The sequence below is a fragment of the Cygnus atratus genome, chromosome 7, assembly GCF_013377495.2.
Source record: "Cygnus atratus isolate AKBS03 ecotype Queensland, Australia chromosome 7, CAtr_DNAZoo_HiC_assembly, whole genome shotgun sequence".
NCBI classification, from domain to species: Eukaryota; Metazoa; Chordata; class Aves; order Anseriformes; family Anatidae; genus Cygnus; species Cygnus atratus.
The window spans coordinates 20,986,862-21,005,064 of NC_066368.1; the positions used below are offsets into that span (position 1 = coordinate 20,986,862).

At 44.1% G+C, this 18,203-nt stretch overlaps 1 protein-coding gene across 1 annotated transcript in view; it reads left to right on the forward strand.

Annotated features, from left to right (window-relative positions):
- TLL2 (tolloid like 2) overlaps positions 1-18,203 on the forward strand; it is an 85,768-nt gene that overhangs the window by 22,259 nt on the left and 45,306 nt on the right. Inside the window, exon 2 of the mRNA XM_035542019.1 lies at positions 6,880-6,990. Within this exon, the coding sequence (XP_035397912.1) occupies positions 6,880-6,990 (111 nt within the window). The remainder of the gene's footprint in view (positions 1-6,879; positions 6,991-18,203) is intronic.

Genomic DNA, 18,203 nt, shown 5'->3' on the forward strand with positions numbered 1-18,203 from the left:
CCCTTTTTCCTCTGCACAGTCAACTAGAGGAGAAAACAGAGTGCAAGAATGTTATTAAGGTCACATAGCTCAATTTCCTTTGCATGGAAACGTGAGGGGTTAAGCTAGACCCTTGGGGTTTGCATACTGCATTACAGGGAAGTAGCATCCTGAAACCTGTAAGAGCTCTGAAGTATTAGGCAACTAACATCCTCCTGCAGTACTCTTTTATGAAGAGGTGGGTGTTTAACCATTTAAGAGCCCATAGAGGGAGCTGCTTTGCTGTTTGTGGCATGGATTTTCTGCTGTGTGTGTTCACTTACGGTCTCCTGCGATGCTCACTGTACCAATAATGGTTTCGTAGATCTCTGGGCAGAAGTGAGTACCATGTAGATGTGCAAAATATATAGACCTTGAGAGAGGAAGCAGCCAGCAGCAGGAGAGTTACAAATATTACAAGGAAAAGATCTTTCTCCTAACCTAATTTTGGCAAGCAGTATAATTCATGCCACTGAATTTTTCAGTTCTATGTTAAAATAATGTATCATTTAGCCAAGAGAGAGTATGTATTGTTCCTTAAAGCATGTCTTTATGTAGGATCACATATATGCTTTCAGCTTTGGACAAATTCAAGCCAAAAGTATTTGATCATTATAGCATCATTGCCTTCCAGGAAAGGAAATCCATAAACTGGAATTTCTGGACTATCTCCTGCAGATAACTTCCCAAGAGAGGGTGCTCTGGAAACGCTGCACGTGATAATTCAGGCAGTTCAAATTTCTGCGGAAGTCTGAACAGGGCTTCAGACTCTGATTCCGAGGATGTTTTGATGTTCTTGAAGTATTTCTTGTAACTTAGAAGTGGACCAGGTTCTTAATCATTCCTTCACAAACTGTGTCTCTGAAATGAAATGTGATCCCAGATCAGGGGAACTTCTCCTTACTGGAAAGTGAATTGTTGAGTCTCTGTTGCTGAGGGACTGTGCTCGTGCCAGACAGCAGCTCTGGCTCTAGATACTCTTGTTGTGTGGACAAGTTTACATCCAGAGCCTTTGGGTCAGTTTATCCCTAAAGCTGGCCAATGGGAAATTTCTGATTATTCCTACTGAGGAGAAACAAACTGATGCAGATAAAAGCATGACAGCTGAATGTGGTGGTCTTCATGCTTTTCTAGTACTCATTGCTGTTGCTTGTTTCTCGTCCTTTGGCTCAGGGTCTGGCCTTATTTCCAAAGTTTGTGTTTAGGATCTTTTTCTATTTTCTTTCACTGGTTTCTGCCTTATTTTGAGGCATTGCTCTTCTCTCTGACACAGTTGTTACTTTGCCCAAAGGAATGTGTTGAGGTTTTTTCTTTTTTAAAGTATGAATCTTTCTCAGCATAAGTCAGAATACTTTCCTACTGGTTCCTGGGTCAGGACATAGTGCAGCAGCAGCAGACCGATCTTCCTGCACGTCAGTGTGCAAGAAGAAAGAAATATGGATGTGCTGGAAACTCACCTTGATCTGTTGATTTACTTACTTATTGCTAGACTGCAGAGTGTTAGCCCTAATGACAGCATGGCCAGCCCTGAAAATTTAATCTCCCAGCACTCAGACCTGTCAGGCTAGAAGTCAGCAAACGCTTATAAGTAACTTGCATGTTTTTGCCAGTGCATGAATAGTCATAGTGTGTCAGGAGATGACACTCATTATTACCTACCTGTGTGTGCATGTACCCAGCACTCCTTGCCTGTAGCTCTTATTGCCAAGGTGGGACACTGGCTTTCCCTTGTACTATCTGGTAAGGTGCAATCACCTCTGGAACAACAGGAGCTGTTGAACAGGACCTCTGGAACAACATGAGGGAAACAGAGATCTGAGTGGGGACAAACATTGCACCTTCAAAATACATGTGGGATTGATCTCGGGGGTGTGTTAAGAGCACATCCTTTGGTTGCAGTGTGAGACACAAGCACAAGTAGCTCGTGACTTGGGTGACACAGTTGAGTCTTCTGCATGGGCTGCCTGACAGTTGCATCTGTTGATGGCCACAAAATCGGAAATGCCAGATTAATTGTGCAAACACATCTTCTTTGGATGTTTTGCAATGACACACATACTCAAGTAGTCGTGAAACATTCCTTTTTGCGAACCCAGCTTTCATTTACACACAGTGTTTGTGGACACTAGCAGAAACTGAGTTTGAGTCATGAGCTTTGCTGAAACAAGCGTGAGGCATCTGTTTGGCTTCACATAGCTATTTGTTTTCTGTGCTCATTGCTATGCTGCACTGTAGGAAATCTGCTGGGCAAGAGTAAAGTCCTTCCAGCAAAAATGTGTTAAAGCTGCACTGGAAGAACTGAGATGAAGTCTGTCAGCATGAGCTGTGCCAGATGGCTGCAAGTTCAGACTAGGCCCTTGGGCTGATGACATACGCGAGCTTAGCATGCCTCTGTCCCCACAGAAAGAAGATTCCTTTGACTCAACTCATAGGGCATAGTCCTCAGTTGAGGTTCAGATCCCATTCAGCATCTAAAACTTGCCATTTCTTAATACAGCTTCCGTCACTGAGTCTGTATCTGAGATGCAGTGGCATGGGGGGAGTTTTCCTGGCAGGCAGAGTATGCCTGTTTCCAAGGCCTGGTTCTCTGTGAATGTCACAGCTGTTCTTGATAGGCGCTTCAGGGAAAATTCCTGTGGTCTCCCATGGTGTCCAGAGGCCAACTGCTTTGTAGATCCCTGTCATCAGGGTAAATCTGTGGGCTATGCTGATCTCTTGGTGCTGGAATGGGGTCTTCGTACAAGGGGTCACTGCAGTCAAATGGGTGAAAGTTTTTCCCCTAGTCATGGTTGGTGGCTGGAGATCAGTTCAAACACAGACATCAGGTGATGTTTCTCAAGCATGGAGTTAAATTCTTCCGTCAACTCAAGTGGCTTTCATATACTTGTGTAAACTTGGAGCTGACGGTGGCTGGGGCTAAGGATAGCTGTCCCTAGGTATTTTTCTCGAAGTCTTAGAGATCAGCCTGCTTTTAACAAATCATAACATTGCATTTTGTTTTGATGTTTATTTTTAGGAACAATGTTTTTTAAGTTTATGGCTGAATACCAGAAGCTTTTGTAATTTGTTTCTACTTGTTGCCTTTGGAAAAAAGAAAAATAGAAAGGAAAGGAATTTCGCTAAAAGGCCTGGATGAAACACAGTTTCATGGAAAAGGAATATTTTAAACTGTTGTGAACATTTTGTATTGAATTCTCATAAGAGACATAAAAATTATTATTTTTTCCCTGAATTCCAATTCTGACTCAAAAACAGGGAAAGGAGAAAGTGCAAGGAAGTAGGAGAAAGGAATTGCTTGGGGGCGTTGTGGGGAAGAAATAGGTCAGGGGGGTGGTTTGCAGAGAAGAGAGTTAAAGATTTTAGAAGGAAGATGCTTTGTACAGTCACATTGCTCTGAAGTCAGAAAATGCCAGGAGTCCTCCAGACATGTTACTGTGGAAAATGGGCTGCGATTGGTGGGTTCAGACTCTGTGCCTGTGTGTGAAGCACAAGGAGAAGCTGTTCAGCCTTCCTTCTGACCAGAAGGAGGTGTTTTCCTTCCCTGTGCTGTCTGTTGTGCCTTCCAGGTGCCACGGTGCCTCCGTGGTCAGTACACAATGCAAATGCCAATGCATGGACATTCAGTATGTCCTCCTGGGGGAAACTAAACTGAAAATGATGACAAGTTGCAAGACTGCTTGTTTGTTTAGATGGTGGATTTATTTGTTAAACACAGTCATACTTCCCCTTTGCCCCAACAGACGTGCTCTCCTATTGCATGTGCTCAAAGGTTAAGCATTCTGGGTAGTTGGTGGTGACTACTAGTCCAACATGGAAGCAAACTCTGTCATATTGGCTGCATCAGCGTCATTAAGAGCTGCTCTGTTCTTACTATCCAGAGCAATTAATGCCTCATCTTAAACAAAAGCTGGCACGCTATTGCACTGAGCGTTAAGAGTTTGCACCTGGCTGTACACTGCAGAGATTCCTGCCAAGAGAAATACTGGTTTCCAAATTTGTTATCCTGCTGTTTGGAGATTTTAATTTTTTGTTTGTTTTTGTTTTGTCTTTTGGAAATCCTCCCACATTAAATTAAAAAGGAGACATTGATAAAGGAAATCAGAAGGGATGCTTTGAGAGGTTTCATTTGCCCGCAGTCTCTGAACTTGTGACCCTTTAAAATAAAATACTTGGGCTTTCCTGTGGGACAGATCCCTCAGGGTGGAAGCAAGCATCTTTCAGGCTTGCTTGCCTTTAGGAAGGAGCCTTTGACAGCACAGGAGAAGTTGCAGTGCAGCATTCCCAGCCAGGACTTCCAGTAAGGAAAGTTGTTCAGCTGGCTTGAGACTGTGATAAATCATGGTTCCCCTTGAGCATGCTGGGACTACAGAGAGCTGGAAATAAATGCTAGGGAAATTCGGCTTTTGTTGTGGGCTATCTTTCAGGATGATATATGGCTTTGTAACAGAAAGAGAATCCTTTGCTGGGGTTGGGAGAAAACTACTGCCTTCTATTGGGAAGGAAAATGTACCAATTCTGTTTGTGTGAATCCTTGCTGCAGCTTTGCCTTGAAAGCCGTGTTTTGACGTGAACTACCTGATCATGAAAAACAATCTATGCAGTACTAATGTAGAAGAGCCCCTGAGAGCCCAAGGTGGTGGAAATTAGGCTGGGGATGAAATGGTACTATTGGTTTGTATTAGGGTAGGGAATGATATCTAGTTGGCCAGTATAACAGGGATCTAGTTGGCCAGTATAAATGTGGCTGGGGAAGGAACCTGGATGACATGGGATGCTGTTTGCCTCTCTGCCTCTTGACTCTACATTGTCCTGAGCAAGTCATTTCTCTGTATGGATAAAATGTCTTCAAATCGCAGTCACAGGAACGTTATGTCCCTGTTTCTTTCACTGGTCATTGCCAGTCAGCCTGCCTCATGGCCACACTGGCCACCTCTTGGTTAGCTGGTGGTGAGCTGACAGTATTTTAGGTTCTTCTCTGTTCTGTGGGAGGACTTGGGTTGCCAAGGCATTGGGGAGAGCCTGAGCTGTGTGTTTGTGTAGGCTCCATCCTCATTATAACTGATGTCAGTTAGCATGTAGGTTTGCCTGCACTGACTATGGCCTCTTCTGGAGCTTTTGCTGTATTTCTGTACTCTGCGTTTTGGTAGCGCTGTCACAGAGAACCAGCCAAAAAGCTATAGCCAGTCTCCTGCAGGGCTAGGAGTTGTGTTGTCCATTTCTCTGCTGTGGCCAGATAACCACAGGCAGGCAGAGCCTTGACCCACAGAAGGGAAAACACCTGAGGCCCTCTCTGCTCATGCCAGGGCTCTGCTGCTCGTAGCAGCAATTTGGTGGGGCAGTGTGTGGCTGCTGGAATGTGTCTGGTAGCAGGCAAAGACTTCTTGCCCTCTCTGAGTTAACTCTTTAAAATTCAATTGCCAGAGATCCAATTGCAGATTTCTGATATACAGACAAACATCCATATTTCATTTGGTCCTGGCAGTAAAAGTGAAATGACAAGTAAAGCCCATTGGTTTCTCAGACCTAATGTACTTTGCTGCTGCTAGCATAGCAATGGGACTATTTTTTCCCCAGGAATGTAAAAGTTGTGTTGTTTGACAAGAAAAGAAAAGGTGATTCCATCCCATTCAGTCACTGTTGAGATAACTCAGTATTGCTGCTTGCCTGACGTCCTGAGTTCTCTTGAACTGTACCAGAGATTAATTTGCTCTTTTTTTCTTTTTCATCAGCTTACACAGGCTATGAGTTTTAACTGTTCATAACATGATTGTTATCTCTGAAGGATCTGTTCTGTTTAGTGAACTGCTTCATCATCTCTGTTTCCTTTGTTGAAATTCCACAAACGGTAACTGTACACTGTGCAGAGTCATCTGTATTCCAGCATTATCAGTTTTTCTACTCAAAAGGTTTCCAGTCTATTCCTTTGAGCTGTGAGTGTTGAGGTATCAGTTTGTTTATTTTCATGGCTTCTGGCTGAAACCCAAGGATTTTTTACAAAATTAAAAACTCTGCAAACTCAAATCAGGTTAACTAACCTCAAGGGGACAAATAACCGGTGTTTCTCCAGCCAAGTGGAAATGGTGGGCTGGCTCTCCGCTTGGCTTTAGACCAGCACAGTGTGTCTGAGTGCTAACCACGTGTAGTAGGTCCTACAGGCTGATGCTGTAGCCTTTAGATTTGCACTGATGAGCTTGAGTGCTGTGTGGTTTTCTTCCTGTCTTAACTGTTAGCCTGAGGATGGTGAGGATGCAATATCTCAGTCAGAATCTGAGCTGCAATTTAGTTCACTCCTTCACACTAACTAGGGAAATATCAGTAATTGCCCCCCACGTAGGCTTTAATGTGCAGTGACCAGTACCACCTTACGGCCTGGTAGAGCCAGGCCTGTAACAAGACTAACAGGAGGCATCTCTGCTAATCAGCTCCTCTCTGTGCATCTGCACAGAGGATTTTTACAAAATTAAAAACTCTGCAAACTTAAATCAGGTTAACTAACCTCAAGGAGACAAATAACCGGTGTTTCTCCAGCCAAGTGGAAATGGTGGGCTGGCTCTCCGCTTGGCTTTAGACCAGCACAGTGTGTCTGAGTGCTAACCACGTGTAGTAGGTCCTACAGGCTGATGCTGTAGCCTTTAGATTTGCACTGATGAGCACTGTGCATCTGCACAGTGGCTCATTTTAAATACTGTCACTTGGCCTTCACTATGTCTACTCTCTCTGTACTTTTAAATCTGCTACTATATATTATTACCTTTTTCTGGTCCATGGAGTAATTGCATTTGAGGTGTGGTACGGGCCTCATAGGAATTATACTTTCCTTCCAAAATAAAACTAAACTAATTGCAGTTTGTTTCTCTCCAGCTGCCTTTTGGGGAGATATCGCTTTAGATGAAGATGATTTGAAGCTGTTTCAAATAGACAGAACTGTTGACTTAACAAAGCACTCAGATGGCAACGCAAGACACACTTCAGGTAAGGGCAGCCCAGAGGTGGCAATGCCTTCTTTCCCCTGGTTTTGTTGTTAGGTAGAAAGGAGATCCCTGTCACTTACGATGCTTGTTCTCACAGGCAGGGAAGTGCATGTAGAGGGAGCTTAGTTGTGTGACTGAGGGTGGGATCCAACTCTGAACGTTGTTAAATAAAAACAGAATCATGATTTGCATTATAGGGCAGTGATGCAGCCTTTCTATCTGGCCTGAGGGAGAAGAGTTTTAAATTTACAGCACTGGTCTCTTCCTGTGAGGATCTACCTCTACAAATTTGGAAGGAAATGTGTTTGAAGTAGGAACACTCAGTTTGGCACTCGATTTGACTCTTACTGTCCTCCCCTCCCCTCCTTTTTAATGTATGATCTTAATGGAATAATGTATTTTTTCAGCTTTTTACCCAAGTAAAACCTATTGAAGTCTAGCATACAGGCTGCCCTTGAAGTGATGATGCAGTTGACATCGATTAACAATCATTGTGATTTTTTATAAAGCCAGTAGATGGGGTAACATATGCTTATGTTGCCCTCTGCCCCTACACAGCTCTTATGTATGCTCAGTTTTGTGCCAGACCAGAGTTGTTTCTTGAGTCAGAAGCTCTGCTTTGAATCCATCTCTAACAGTCTCTGAAACACTGCAAATGGTTTGAAGGGTGTGAAGGACTTCCCTCAGTATCGTTACTTCTGCTCCACTTTATGATGGCAAGAGAGAAATGGTTGGAAATCTGAGCTGTGAGAGACACCAGTGGGACTGGAGACAGGGCAGGTCAGGATAACCTTTTCCTTTCTCTGCTGTTACACTCTTAGGTTAGCAGTAGTGTGAACAGTTGAGTTGAGATTCAAGTCCGTGTTTTGTTCACCTGACCCATGTGCATCTCAGCTCATATTTTATCATTCATAAGGACTGGTAGCTGGTTCTGTATCTTTGTGACTACCTACCTTTGGTTTCAGAGTGTCAAAGCCCTGTATAGGTTCTGTTCTGGGGGTCAGTGCTCTAGCTTCCTGTTGGAACAAGTGTGAAAGATGACACATCCATCTCCCAACACAGATGTATGGTTTTGATGTCAACATATCTAATTTAAACGCATGCTGATGCTGAAATTCTGGGCAAAGGAGGTCTGCACGTTTTTTTATATTACTGATTGTTCCCTGTAAGTGCCATTATCCTGCATAGTCGTGTCACTTAGCCTATTCATGTCATGTTTTGAGCTGCGGTGTATTCTCAGGTGATAAGCGATTAGAAGCTGGTTGCCTTCAGAGCAGAAGGTAAGTCAGAAAATGAGGATTAAGTAGGTGGGACAGGATTCATCTCTTCCATGTCCCTTTGTCAGCTCCTGAAGTTAGATGAAACTGCTGGGGAAGCAAATCCAAATGGTGTTTGAATGTATCAGTTTGCTGCGGTGTTTTTTTTTAGTTGTCAAATCATGCACATTTTTTGTGCTCAGCACTTATGCTGGACAAACTAGCAAATTAACTGAATTTTATAACCCACTGGTCTCTTACAACCATGTCTCCTGCTGTGTAGTTAGGCTAGTGTATTCCTGGCACCCTTTATTGACTGAGGCAAAGTTGGTGCATCATGCGATGCACTGCGTAGGGGAGTTGTGCTGTCGTGCTCATTTGGCCCTGTCCTCATCTCCAGCAGGTTTCATTCATCCCCCTGGCTTTCAACCCTTGGAAGTGCAAGCTGACAAATGGCCAGCCCCTGTGACTGTCACAGTGAGTTTAGCTTTCTGCAGAGTACACATAGAAGGTTTTCTGTATTCACCTGCCCTGCAAGGGGGCTCTCTACAGGGGCAGGAAGGGTTGATTCTTCTCCTGTGGGACTTACTTGACAGTCTTGTGAATTGTAAGAGGGTGGTCTACATCAGCATGGTGGGGATTGGGACCCATTCTTCCCTGGGAGAAAGTCTTGCTCTCTGCTCTTTTATTTCCAGTGGGAAGAATGCAACCTCTGTACAGAAACAGTCTAAGACCTTTTATGAGTGGGACCCCTTGAATTATAACATTTCAGAATTTCCTAAAGCTGCTAATCGGATTAGTTGTATAGTGGAGGAAGTACTTAATACGTATATACAGACACACAGGCTCTTCGTATCTGGGAGCTGCAGTTCTGAACAAGCTATTAGGCCAGGCATTCTTCTTTCCCTGTGTTGTTTCCTTGTCCCCAGAAAATGTTGTTTAGCTGAGGGGAGTGGGAGGAGGGGTGAAAAAAGTGCTACTTGACACTCTTGGGCTGTTTGTAGGCATACGCTCTATGAGCTTGTTGCAGGCTCCAGAGGAAGAATGCAATTTGCATGCCCCTATGGGTGATGGGGAACAGTGTTCTCCAGTAAACCTAGATCTACCTGCAGATGATCTATTTTTGTAAAGGCTGTGTATTGTCTGATGAGGGCTGAGACTTCCAGGTGTGGAAAGGTTTCCCATTCCAACTCCCCTTTGCCTTCTTCTAGTCTCCTGTATAGACATCTGGATGTCTCTGTCCAGTGTGCCTGGATTCTTTTGTGTGAGTGGTCACGCAGGGAATTGGCATTACACAGGAAATTGCACCTCTTGTTTTACGTATTTAAAGTACATGTCAAGACTGACATGAAAGTCCTTGTTCACATGGGCAGTCTCCTTTCACAGAATCACAGAATCATCCAGCTTGGAAGAGACCTCCGAGATCATCAAGTCCAACCTCTGACCTAACACTAACAAGTCCTCCACTAAACCATATTTGTTCCAAAGGAGCTTCCTTTTCAAGCATTTGTTAGGGAGAGCACAGGTTGGGCAGCTGAATACTGCAGAAGGCAGTATCAATAGCATCTTGCATGCAAAGCATCACTCTCAGATACTTCTGTAGCAGTGGGGTTTTCTTCAGACTCTGTAGAGGGAAAGGCAGACACGATGACAGTCTATAGCTAAGTGTAGCCCATTTAATCCAAGCAGGTTTTGTGGAGTATGTGTGCTGATCTCTGTCCCCTCAGTTAAAACTCTGAGCTGTGAGTTAACAGAGAGTTTTTTGCAAACAGTGCAGATGAACTCTGAGTGAATGCCACGAGGCATGCTCTTACAAGAGAGCTCGTAACTACCAACTAGTTCATTTCTCATCTAGACCCTTTCAGGATTTTCCTGAAGATTTATTCCAAAGTGTTTTCTGCCGACCCAATTCTAAACATCCAGTGTTGTTTCTTTCCTACCTCCATTAGCTGCTCTCCTTTGAACCTAGGTCCTAAGGTCATAGAATTGCATGTGTTCTTTTTGTTTGTTGCTTTTTATACTAGTAGGCCAAATTGTGTCCTCCGTACCCTCCTGTTATTACAACATGTAATGCCATATAAAAACATGCTAAACAGAAAATTTCTCCCTTCTCCCTAAAATGGTTTGCAGCTAAAGGGGTGAAAAACAATAAGGGATGTTGGTAAAGTGTTACTTTGCATTTAGAATGTTTGATAGCTGCCTCCCTGCCTCTGTGGGATGAAGTCTGCATGTCATGTTCGCTATGAAAATCAGTTGTTCTCATGGGATAGTGTTGAAGTGGATACCCTTAGGATTTGGCCCAGCAGAGATACAGTAATGGTTCAAAACATAATGAAACAAATAAGGTGTCTGGAGATCTGCCAGTGGGTGCTATTCTCAGTATGTCCTTCACCAACTCATAATTTTGATGAAAAATTGTCCAACAGCTTATGGTTTTGAAAAGTCTTATAGATTTTTTTTTAAGTTTATTGAAAATACTTGCTTTACTATATCAATAGTTCAGAAGAAATTTGAGTCTAAGCTTTGAGGATTCCTGTGCTGCTGAAAACTCACTGATGGCTTTGAAATGTGGGGAAACAAGAAAGTCCACTGGCAGGCTGTGAAACTGCACAGTCAGATGCATAGTCAGATCACAGCCAGATCGAGTCCTCCATCTGCAAAGTGATCCTCTTTGCTGTATTGCTTTATTTGCTGAAGCATTAGTCACAGAGGAAGAAGGCCTTTTCTTTTCTTGCCCTGCCTTGGGAATGATGTGCCTATTTAATCTTAACGGCCTAATTTAAGTCTTTTCAGGCAGTTTAGGGATTAAGAGGAATTTACTGGTATATTATCTCTTATCCTGATTTCTGTATCACTTGAGGCAGCTTCAAGTCCTGAAAGGCACCCCTGTGGGTGAGAAGGGCAAGTCTGTCTTCTGTTTGTTCTACTTTGGCAAATCAAAAGACATGGGAGTCTGGCTGCCCTCAGTGCTACCACGCTGTGTTAGACTTGCTGCTGAGGCAGTGACTACATCCCACTGCAGCCAAGAATGCTTTTCAAGAACACTCAAACTAGGTTTTCTTGGCCTCTGATACTGAGAGATTTTTAGGCTCATGGCTTGAAGGCCTTGATGAAGCTTTCACACTTGCACAGATCAGTTTCAGGAAGGATTTATAGAGCATCTTTGTGGGATAGAACAGGTAATACTTCAGATAACAGTGTGGTCAGAACCGGGGGTATGTATGATCTCAGGGATTTTACTGAAATAACAGCGGGAACTGCCTTTGAACCATGTAAGGTATTTAATAACTTGTGTTGTGACAGAGGCTGCCGCGAATGGCTGGAGGTTCTGGTATCAAATTAATGAGCCTAGTGCAAGCAAGTTATTCTCTGGTGAATTAAGCGAAGAGGAGTTCTGAATTAAACCTTCTATTAATAATAGCAGGGAGCTGGTTTGTTGGCACATTTTTTTGCACAGCTCTGCTGTTCTCGAGTGTGTTGTGAAACAGCAAAGTAGCTACTTTTACCAGCTCTGCACAAGGCGCACATCTACAGCAGACTGCTTTTCTTTTTTGCGTTTTGGGATGCCTGTGGTGATCTTGTTTCACCCTGTTTCACAGGACTTTTCCTGTTTCAGGACTTGCTTATGGCAAGTACTGTGCATAAACTGCTTTGGGGTATGGAGGCAAACCCTGAAGAGATCTGGAAGGGAAGAGAAGAATGTGCAGTGCTGTGTGAGTGCATACTTGGAAGGTCTGCATGCTGCAGGGGGGATGACTGCAGTGCTTTTCTAGTTGCATAGCAGCTTTCCATTCAAAGTGTGGTGGGCTGGCAGCCACTGAAACATATTTCTCTTCTCTCTGGTTACATTACTGAGACAAGGCATTAATTCCCACATAAGTCTGGATTGTTTGCAGGACCTTTTACTACAGTGCAGCTCTCCTTCTAAGAGCTATATTGTTTAGCTTCAGAATGGAGAATAAGACTTCTTCACCAGTGGCATGCTTGAGGTGTTCAAAGCAGTCACAAGCAGGACTTCTGCTGCTTCACGTTGGGAGAGATTGCTTAGTTTAGGAGCTGAATGACTTGTGGGATGTGACTGACTGATATTCCAGGGAAGATCTGATTTACAGATTGGAAGGAGAGATGGTTAAATTCAGCTGATTTCGCATATACATGCTAAGCTCAGAGCTGTTTTTCCTTCATAGCTCTTGTTTGGTGCTCTGCTATAGTGGTGCTCGGTTCAGGGTAGATGGGGTAGACTTCAGCATTGCTGTATTAAGGGCTGCCTGGGGCCCAAGCTTGAATTCATTTCAGTTTGGAGCGGATCTATGGGTTGTGCTATCGTAATCTGAGCTGTGTTTACGATAACTGGCCAGGAGCAACACAAATAGCTATGTATGTGGTATAACTCATATCTGAGAGCGCTTCCACTGGGAAATCATTGGTGAAGGCTGCTTCCTCTTATATGGGTAGAGGAACATCTTTATTCTGGGAGAGCTGTCTGAGGGCTCAGTTCATCTGTGTGCATACCTCCTTTCAGTTTTCCACAACATGTGTTGTGCACACTAGGGATTTCTCTTTGCAGTCCGTGCAGTCTCTAAAAGGGAAGAGGAGTCTTGGCCCATTCTGTGGAAAAGTAGGTGGCAAATGCCTGACACTTGGCCTGATGATAAAGTTTATTCAGCTGTGTCAAATGATTTTTCCATGACTAGCCCCAGTGTTCACCTTTTTGAGTCCGTTCAGTCAGGGGTTTTACCAGAGAAGGCAACCATGAAATGAATTTCCCATAGTTCTGTAGTTTACAAAGGCACGGCAAGAGTTCTACTTCGGAAGAATTGGATAAATCCTTTAGGGCTGAGAGTGCTCGTTTCTGTGCAGTAAGCCAGTCACCTTCTCTTTGCAGAAAAGCAGATACTGTTTTTTTTTCTGCCAGTTCAGAATCTTGCAATCCTGTTGCAACCTTCTCAAACCTACCAGATTTTCTCCAGCATAAAGGTAATAGCCTAGAAGGCTCATGACCCTTGGCTATAGCTGATGAACCTTCTAATTCCCCGTGTGTAAGGCCACATCTGCCTGTTCTCTGCTGCCAGCTGCACATCCTGGCACTGCTGCGGGATTTGTCTGTCAGGAAGGCAGTGTCTGTGGGGTGATCCCACAAGCTTCGGGTCTAGAGCGCTGGTGATATGTGCTTGGCCATCCAGTGAGCTGCGGCTCAGTTCACAGGCACAGATTCTGCTCTGGAAGGCCTTGCAGCTGATACTTCCAAAAGCACACCACAGGCCAGCTTTGTGCTTTTGGCTGTGCTGTTTTATCCTTTCCGCACTGCTTGCTTCCAGTAAGGAAGAATTCCATTGGTAGTTTAATGTGGGAGCACAAGAGAGATGCAGAGCAGCAGCTCATTTCTTTGCTTTGCCTTTGTATGTTTGAGTGATTCTTCTGACTCCCTTGCTCCATAAACTCCTGTGTGTTGCATATTCAGTTCTGCTTTAGAGATTCCGTCAGTCCTCTGTAGCCCCTTGCGCTGAGTACAGTATTCTCCTTCCTCTTGGGGCAGTTTCACTTTGCCCCCTGCCCAGACAGGGTTCTGTGCATTTGGTCTTCCATTACAGGTTAATACATGTTCTTCTTTCTTGTATTTACCAAAGGGAATTAATTCTTCTCCTTATTTGTCTCCTCAGAAGCTCTCCTTATGGGATACCTGTGGAGAGCTTTCACATGCTGATAAGTGCTGTCTTACTGTTCCCTTATCCCTGCTTCACGAGTGTTTTTTTTGTTGTTGTTGTTGTTTTTTTCCTACTTTCATACCATTTTTAGGCTGTGGTTTGTACAGTCCCTATGTGTCTTTGAAGTATGATGGGGTGAGAGAGTGGTACTTGAGTACTAAATAACATTTGAGTCAACATCAGATGTTAATGGAAGACTGCCACTGACCTCTTAGGCAGTGAGATGCTGCTTGTGATGTGTGTATGTAGTAACAACAGATACTCCACCTGTTGCACAAAAAGGTATGCAGGATCTGATTTTCTTTGGATTAGGGACTCTCCAGGATGACACTTTACTTCAGAACCACTTAGGACAGGCGTTGCGGTGTTCCTTCATGCAGTGGGCTGTGGTATTCCAAACTCAGCTTATGACAAACAGAGAAATGCTTCACTCACCACAAGAGAAATAAAAGTCTATCTCCTCTTCCCTCTTTGCTTGTGATAAATGTGATAGATGTCCTGCAGGGCAGGCTAAAGAAGGTCCCAAGCAGTAAGTGATTATACCATTTGGCCCTTGCCAGTGCACAACCTGAACAACACAGCCCTGCTACTTGCTCTGTGTCCCCCTTGGAGTAAGATGTTGCTTTTCTTTTCCCTCTTGTCTAGGTTCCTGATGGCAACTGGTCACATACATGACAAAGTTTGTTTTGGAAATGAAATGTACCCTGAAATCAAGTTTTCTGAATGGTGGCCTCCCACTTGTCAAAATAATTAGTTTCATTTTTGTTTTGCAGTCAACATTCAGCTTTTCATCATTTTTTTTTTTTTAATGATTTTGAGCTCTGAAATTTTGCTCAAATTAAAATGCTGTTAACAAATGGCATCGTAAAAAAAATCCCCAGCTATTTCTTTTCCCAGATATGTTACTTATCCATTCTTAGTGGTAACTTTGGTAGTGTTTATCCTATGAATCTAATTCATATGCTTCTTTCAGAAATAAACCCGGAATATGACAACTCAGTATCACTCTTGTCAAATGCTGCACATCAGAAATTAATCAGGTTACGTTTTGTTAGTGAGCAGTTAACTTACTTTAAACACCCAAAGACAACTGCAAAAATTGCTGTAGTCTAAGCTGCTTCCAAGCAGCCCATTTCTACAGCTTCTTCCTGTTCAGTGTGGTGCCATCATCCGATTTGGGCATAGCTGCAGATCAGAGCAGTAGTTGCAGCACACTGTCAGTGCTCAGACAGTGCAGAATCCCTGTTGCTACCTGCTTGGCTTTGCCTGTCTTTGGCTCCCAGCCCCACAGCTTTGTCCATCCCCCAGGTTCTCTTTTGGGCAGGTCTCAGGTACCTGGAAGTTGGTACAAGATGGCATTATTAATCTTTTAAGGAGCTGGGGTAGTCACCATGTAGAGCATTTATAACATCTGATTGCTGTTTGCAACTGTCTTGCTCTTGATCGCTCTTAATTAAATTTTCTTTAGGTCTTGTCTACAGCTGGTGCAACACACTGGGAGACTGTTCCTTTTACTGGTGCCAGAAGAGTCTGAATAGTCTTTTGTATTTAAGTGGAGGTTATTAAATAGATTTATATTAATTAACTGTGATGCAGGGAACACATGGGCAAATGTACTTGAGGAGATTGGTTTATCCATATGGAAATTACGTTGGAAGTTAAATCCATTACCCTAATTGTAAAATTCGACAGTGCTTAGCCAATAACTGTGGAATTGCCTAACTCATGCATTTGTTTCAGAGCTGGGCAAGTGCCTAATTTCCTTGAATACTTGCTCAAATGAAAAATTGAATTTGCCTCAACTGTGTATGCTTCTTTGTCATTTCTATGAGTGTCCTAGCAAATGAATTTGGAGATAGAAATGGTCAGTGAAAGACTAAAATCTAAGAAGCTATGAGAGGAACCATTGCAGGATGGTAACTCTGGGAGGCTAGCTTGGACGCTTTGAACTTCTGGCTCTTTCCTTTAAAGCAGGGATGTTGCTGTGCCTGCAAAATAAAAGTTGCTTACCCCATTCAGTGAAATAGCTGGCAGGTCCAAGAAACAATCAGCAGCCAAAATGACTTGATGAATAATAGCAAATAACAAATAAATTAGAAAAAGTTGTAAACTGCTCATGGTCAATTGTGAACAGAAAGGAGTTAGGTTTGTGGAATAAATGTGTTTGCCTCAAGCTGGTTGTTCAGGCCTAATTTGGAAAGAAGGCTGGCGTTTGTAGCTACAGTGGACAAAAAAAAAAACTTCACTGCAGCTCCCCTTTTCAAATGGCAAGGACAAAGTATTTATTCAGCTGTCAAGTGGGGAAAGAAAGCAAATTAGTTTTAGGCTGAAATGCTGTGCTGTGTTTGCCGCTGCAGTTTTGAGGCCAGATGGTGACTTGAACAGCCCTGGGGAATGGGTAACAAGTTTCTCTGGGGCAAAGATCACAGGCAAAAGGAAATATTCAGATTATCCTGCTGTTTCACTTCCTAGAGCTGTTCTACAGAGAAGATAGTGTGAAATTTAGAAAGCTGTGTCTGTTGGGGGGATTCACTGCTGTTCTTGAAGCTGATGGAGTTGCTGAATCCTAGAGTCAGATTGTGGCAGAGATGCAGAGGTCTGAGAGTTGCTTTTCTACCAATTTGATTCTTCCACTGAAGTGCAGCTGTCCCTGGGCCGGGTTGGGTAACTTCTCTGCCAGCAGCTCTCAGTGTGGCAGTTTGCTGTGGTGAAGAAAGCTCACTTTGCCACTTACACCCCAATTCCCCCGCTCTTTTTTTAATGACTGCAAACGATTCAGGCATCTGTTTCACCAAGGAGCTGAGAGATGGCACCTGGAGTGGAGTGGCATCGTGCATAGGTCCATTGTGGAAATGTAGGTCTTGAGCTCCTGAGGCAGTGCTGCTTTTGGACTGCAACCTGCTGAGGTACCAGCTCCTGGCGTTGCTGCTGCAGCAACAGAAATCCGTGCCCCATGGTTAGCTCTGTGCTCAGAGAAGCTCTTGCTCAGGTTTAGGTCTTCTCTGGGCTCCTTTATCTGCATGCCACCTGGAGTGGTGGTATGCAGTTAAACGCTGCTGCCAATCCCCTTGGGAGCCTGGAGGGAAAGGCTCTGAATAGTGATAAGTGAAGCTTGAACTGGCTCCCTCCAGCATGCTGAGAAATGGTGTGGTGTTGCTGGCTCCAGTGTTGCTCCTGCTCCGCTTGCTGCCTGTAATGGTCTTGCTCCCCTTGGCCTGCAGAGCCTCCCTGGGTGCCCACTGGGGAGGCTGATGCCCTGGCTGAGCACGTCCTGCTGCTGCTGCTGCTGCTCACAGCTGGGGTGGGGGCAGGGGTCTGCTGGGTATGGGGCTGGAGTTGACCTGAGGCTACCCAATGGCAGCCACACCTGTGCTCCCAAAGCCTTTTGAGTCCCAAGCGAGGCCCCACTTGCCCTATGGCCTCAGTGCTGGCTCATTCCTCAGTTTCCCAGCCACTGGGAAATTCCCAGTCAGTTGGGGTGTCCTTTAAATGAATTGTGCTTGAGCTGGTAGGTAACCAAGCAAATGGGGTGTCACTACTGCTGTATCTACTTAGGGTCCTCATCCATCTGTTAGATATGGCACAGACCTCTAGAGGGGGCAGAAGGCATCAAAAACTCTCCAAGAAGCTACAGGACTGGGAGTGTTTGAATATCCAGGCAGAAAGCAGTCTGGAAGAAAGTACTCTGTGCTTGCACCACATGTGCTCCGTGAAAGGAGTTTTAATTGCTTTTAAACATAATTCAGCTTCCAGTGTAATGTTTTCATTTAGAGTTAATTTTTATCCAGTACAAACAAGGTGAGGAGAAAACAAAAGGATTAGAAAGGCTCAGTGGGAGGAGAGCTGGCTGGCTGTGCCTGAGAGCCCACAGCTGGAAGGGAGCAGAGGGATGCTGCAAGAGAGCACAGAAAGGCTGAAGCAATTAGATTGTGCAGGTCAGAGGGAAAAGGATGTTAACAGGAGGGGGCCAGGAGGGTTTGTACTGCCCAACAGAACAGCATTGGATGAACACCAGCCAGCTCTTACCATTTCCTTAACACCTGGAGGTTCGCTTCTGTTTTCTTTTACTTTTAAAGGAGAGACAGGTAGAGGAGGATTATTGTGAATCAAGAAGGTTGTCATGGAGAGGCAGACACCTGTTAGAAATAGATCTTGATTATTTGGATTCACAGGAAATCTAATGCAACAGATTATAGTTGATGCTACATATTGCTGCTTTGATGTGCTGGAGGGGAGAAGTTGCACGCTGGGTT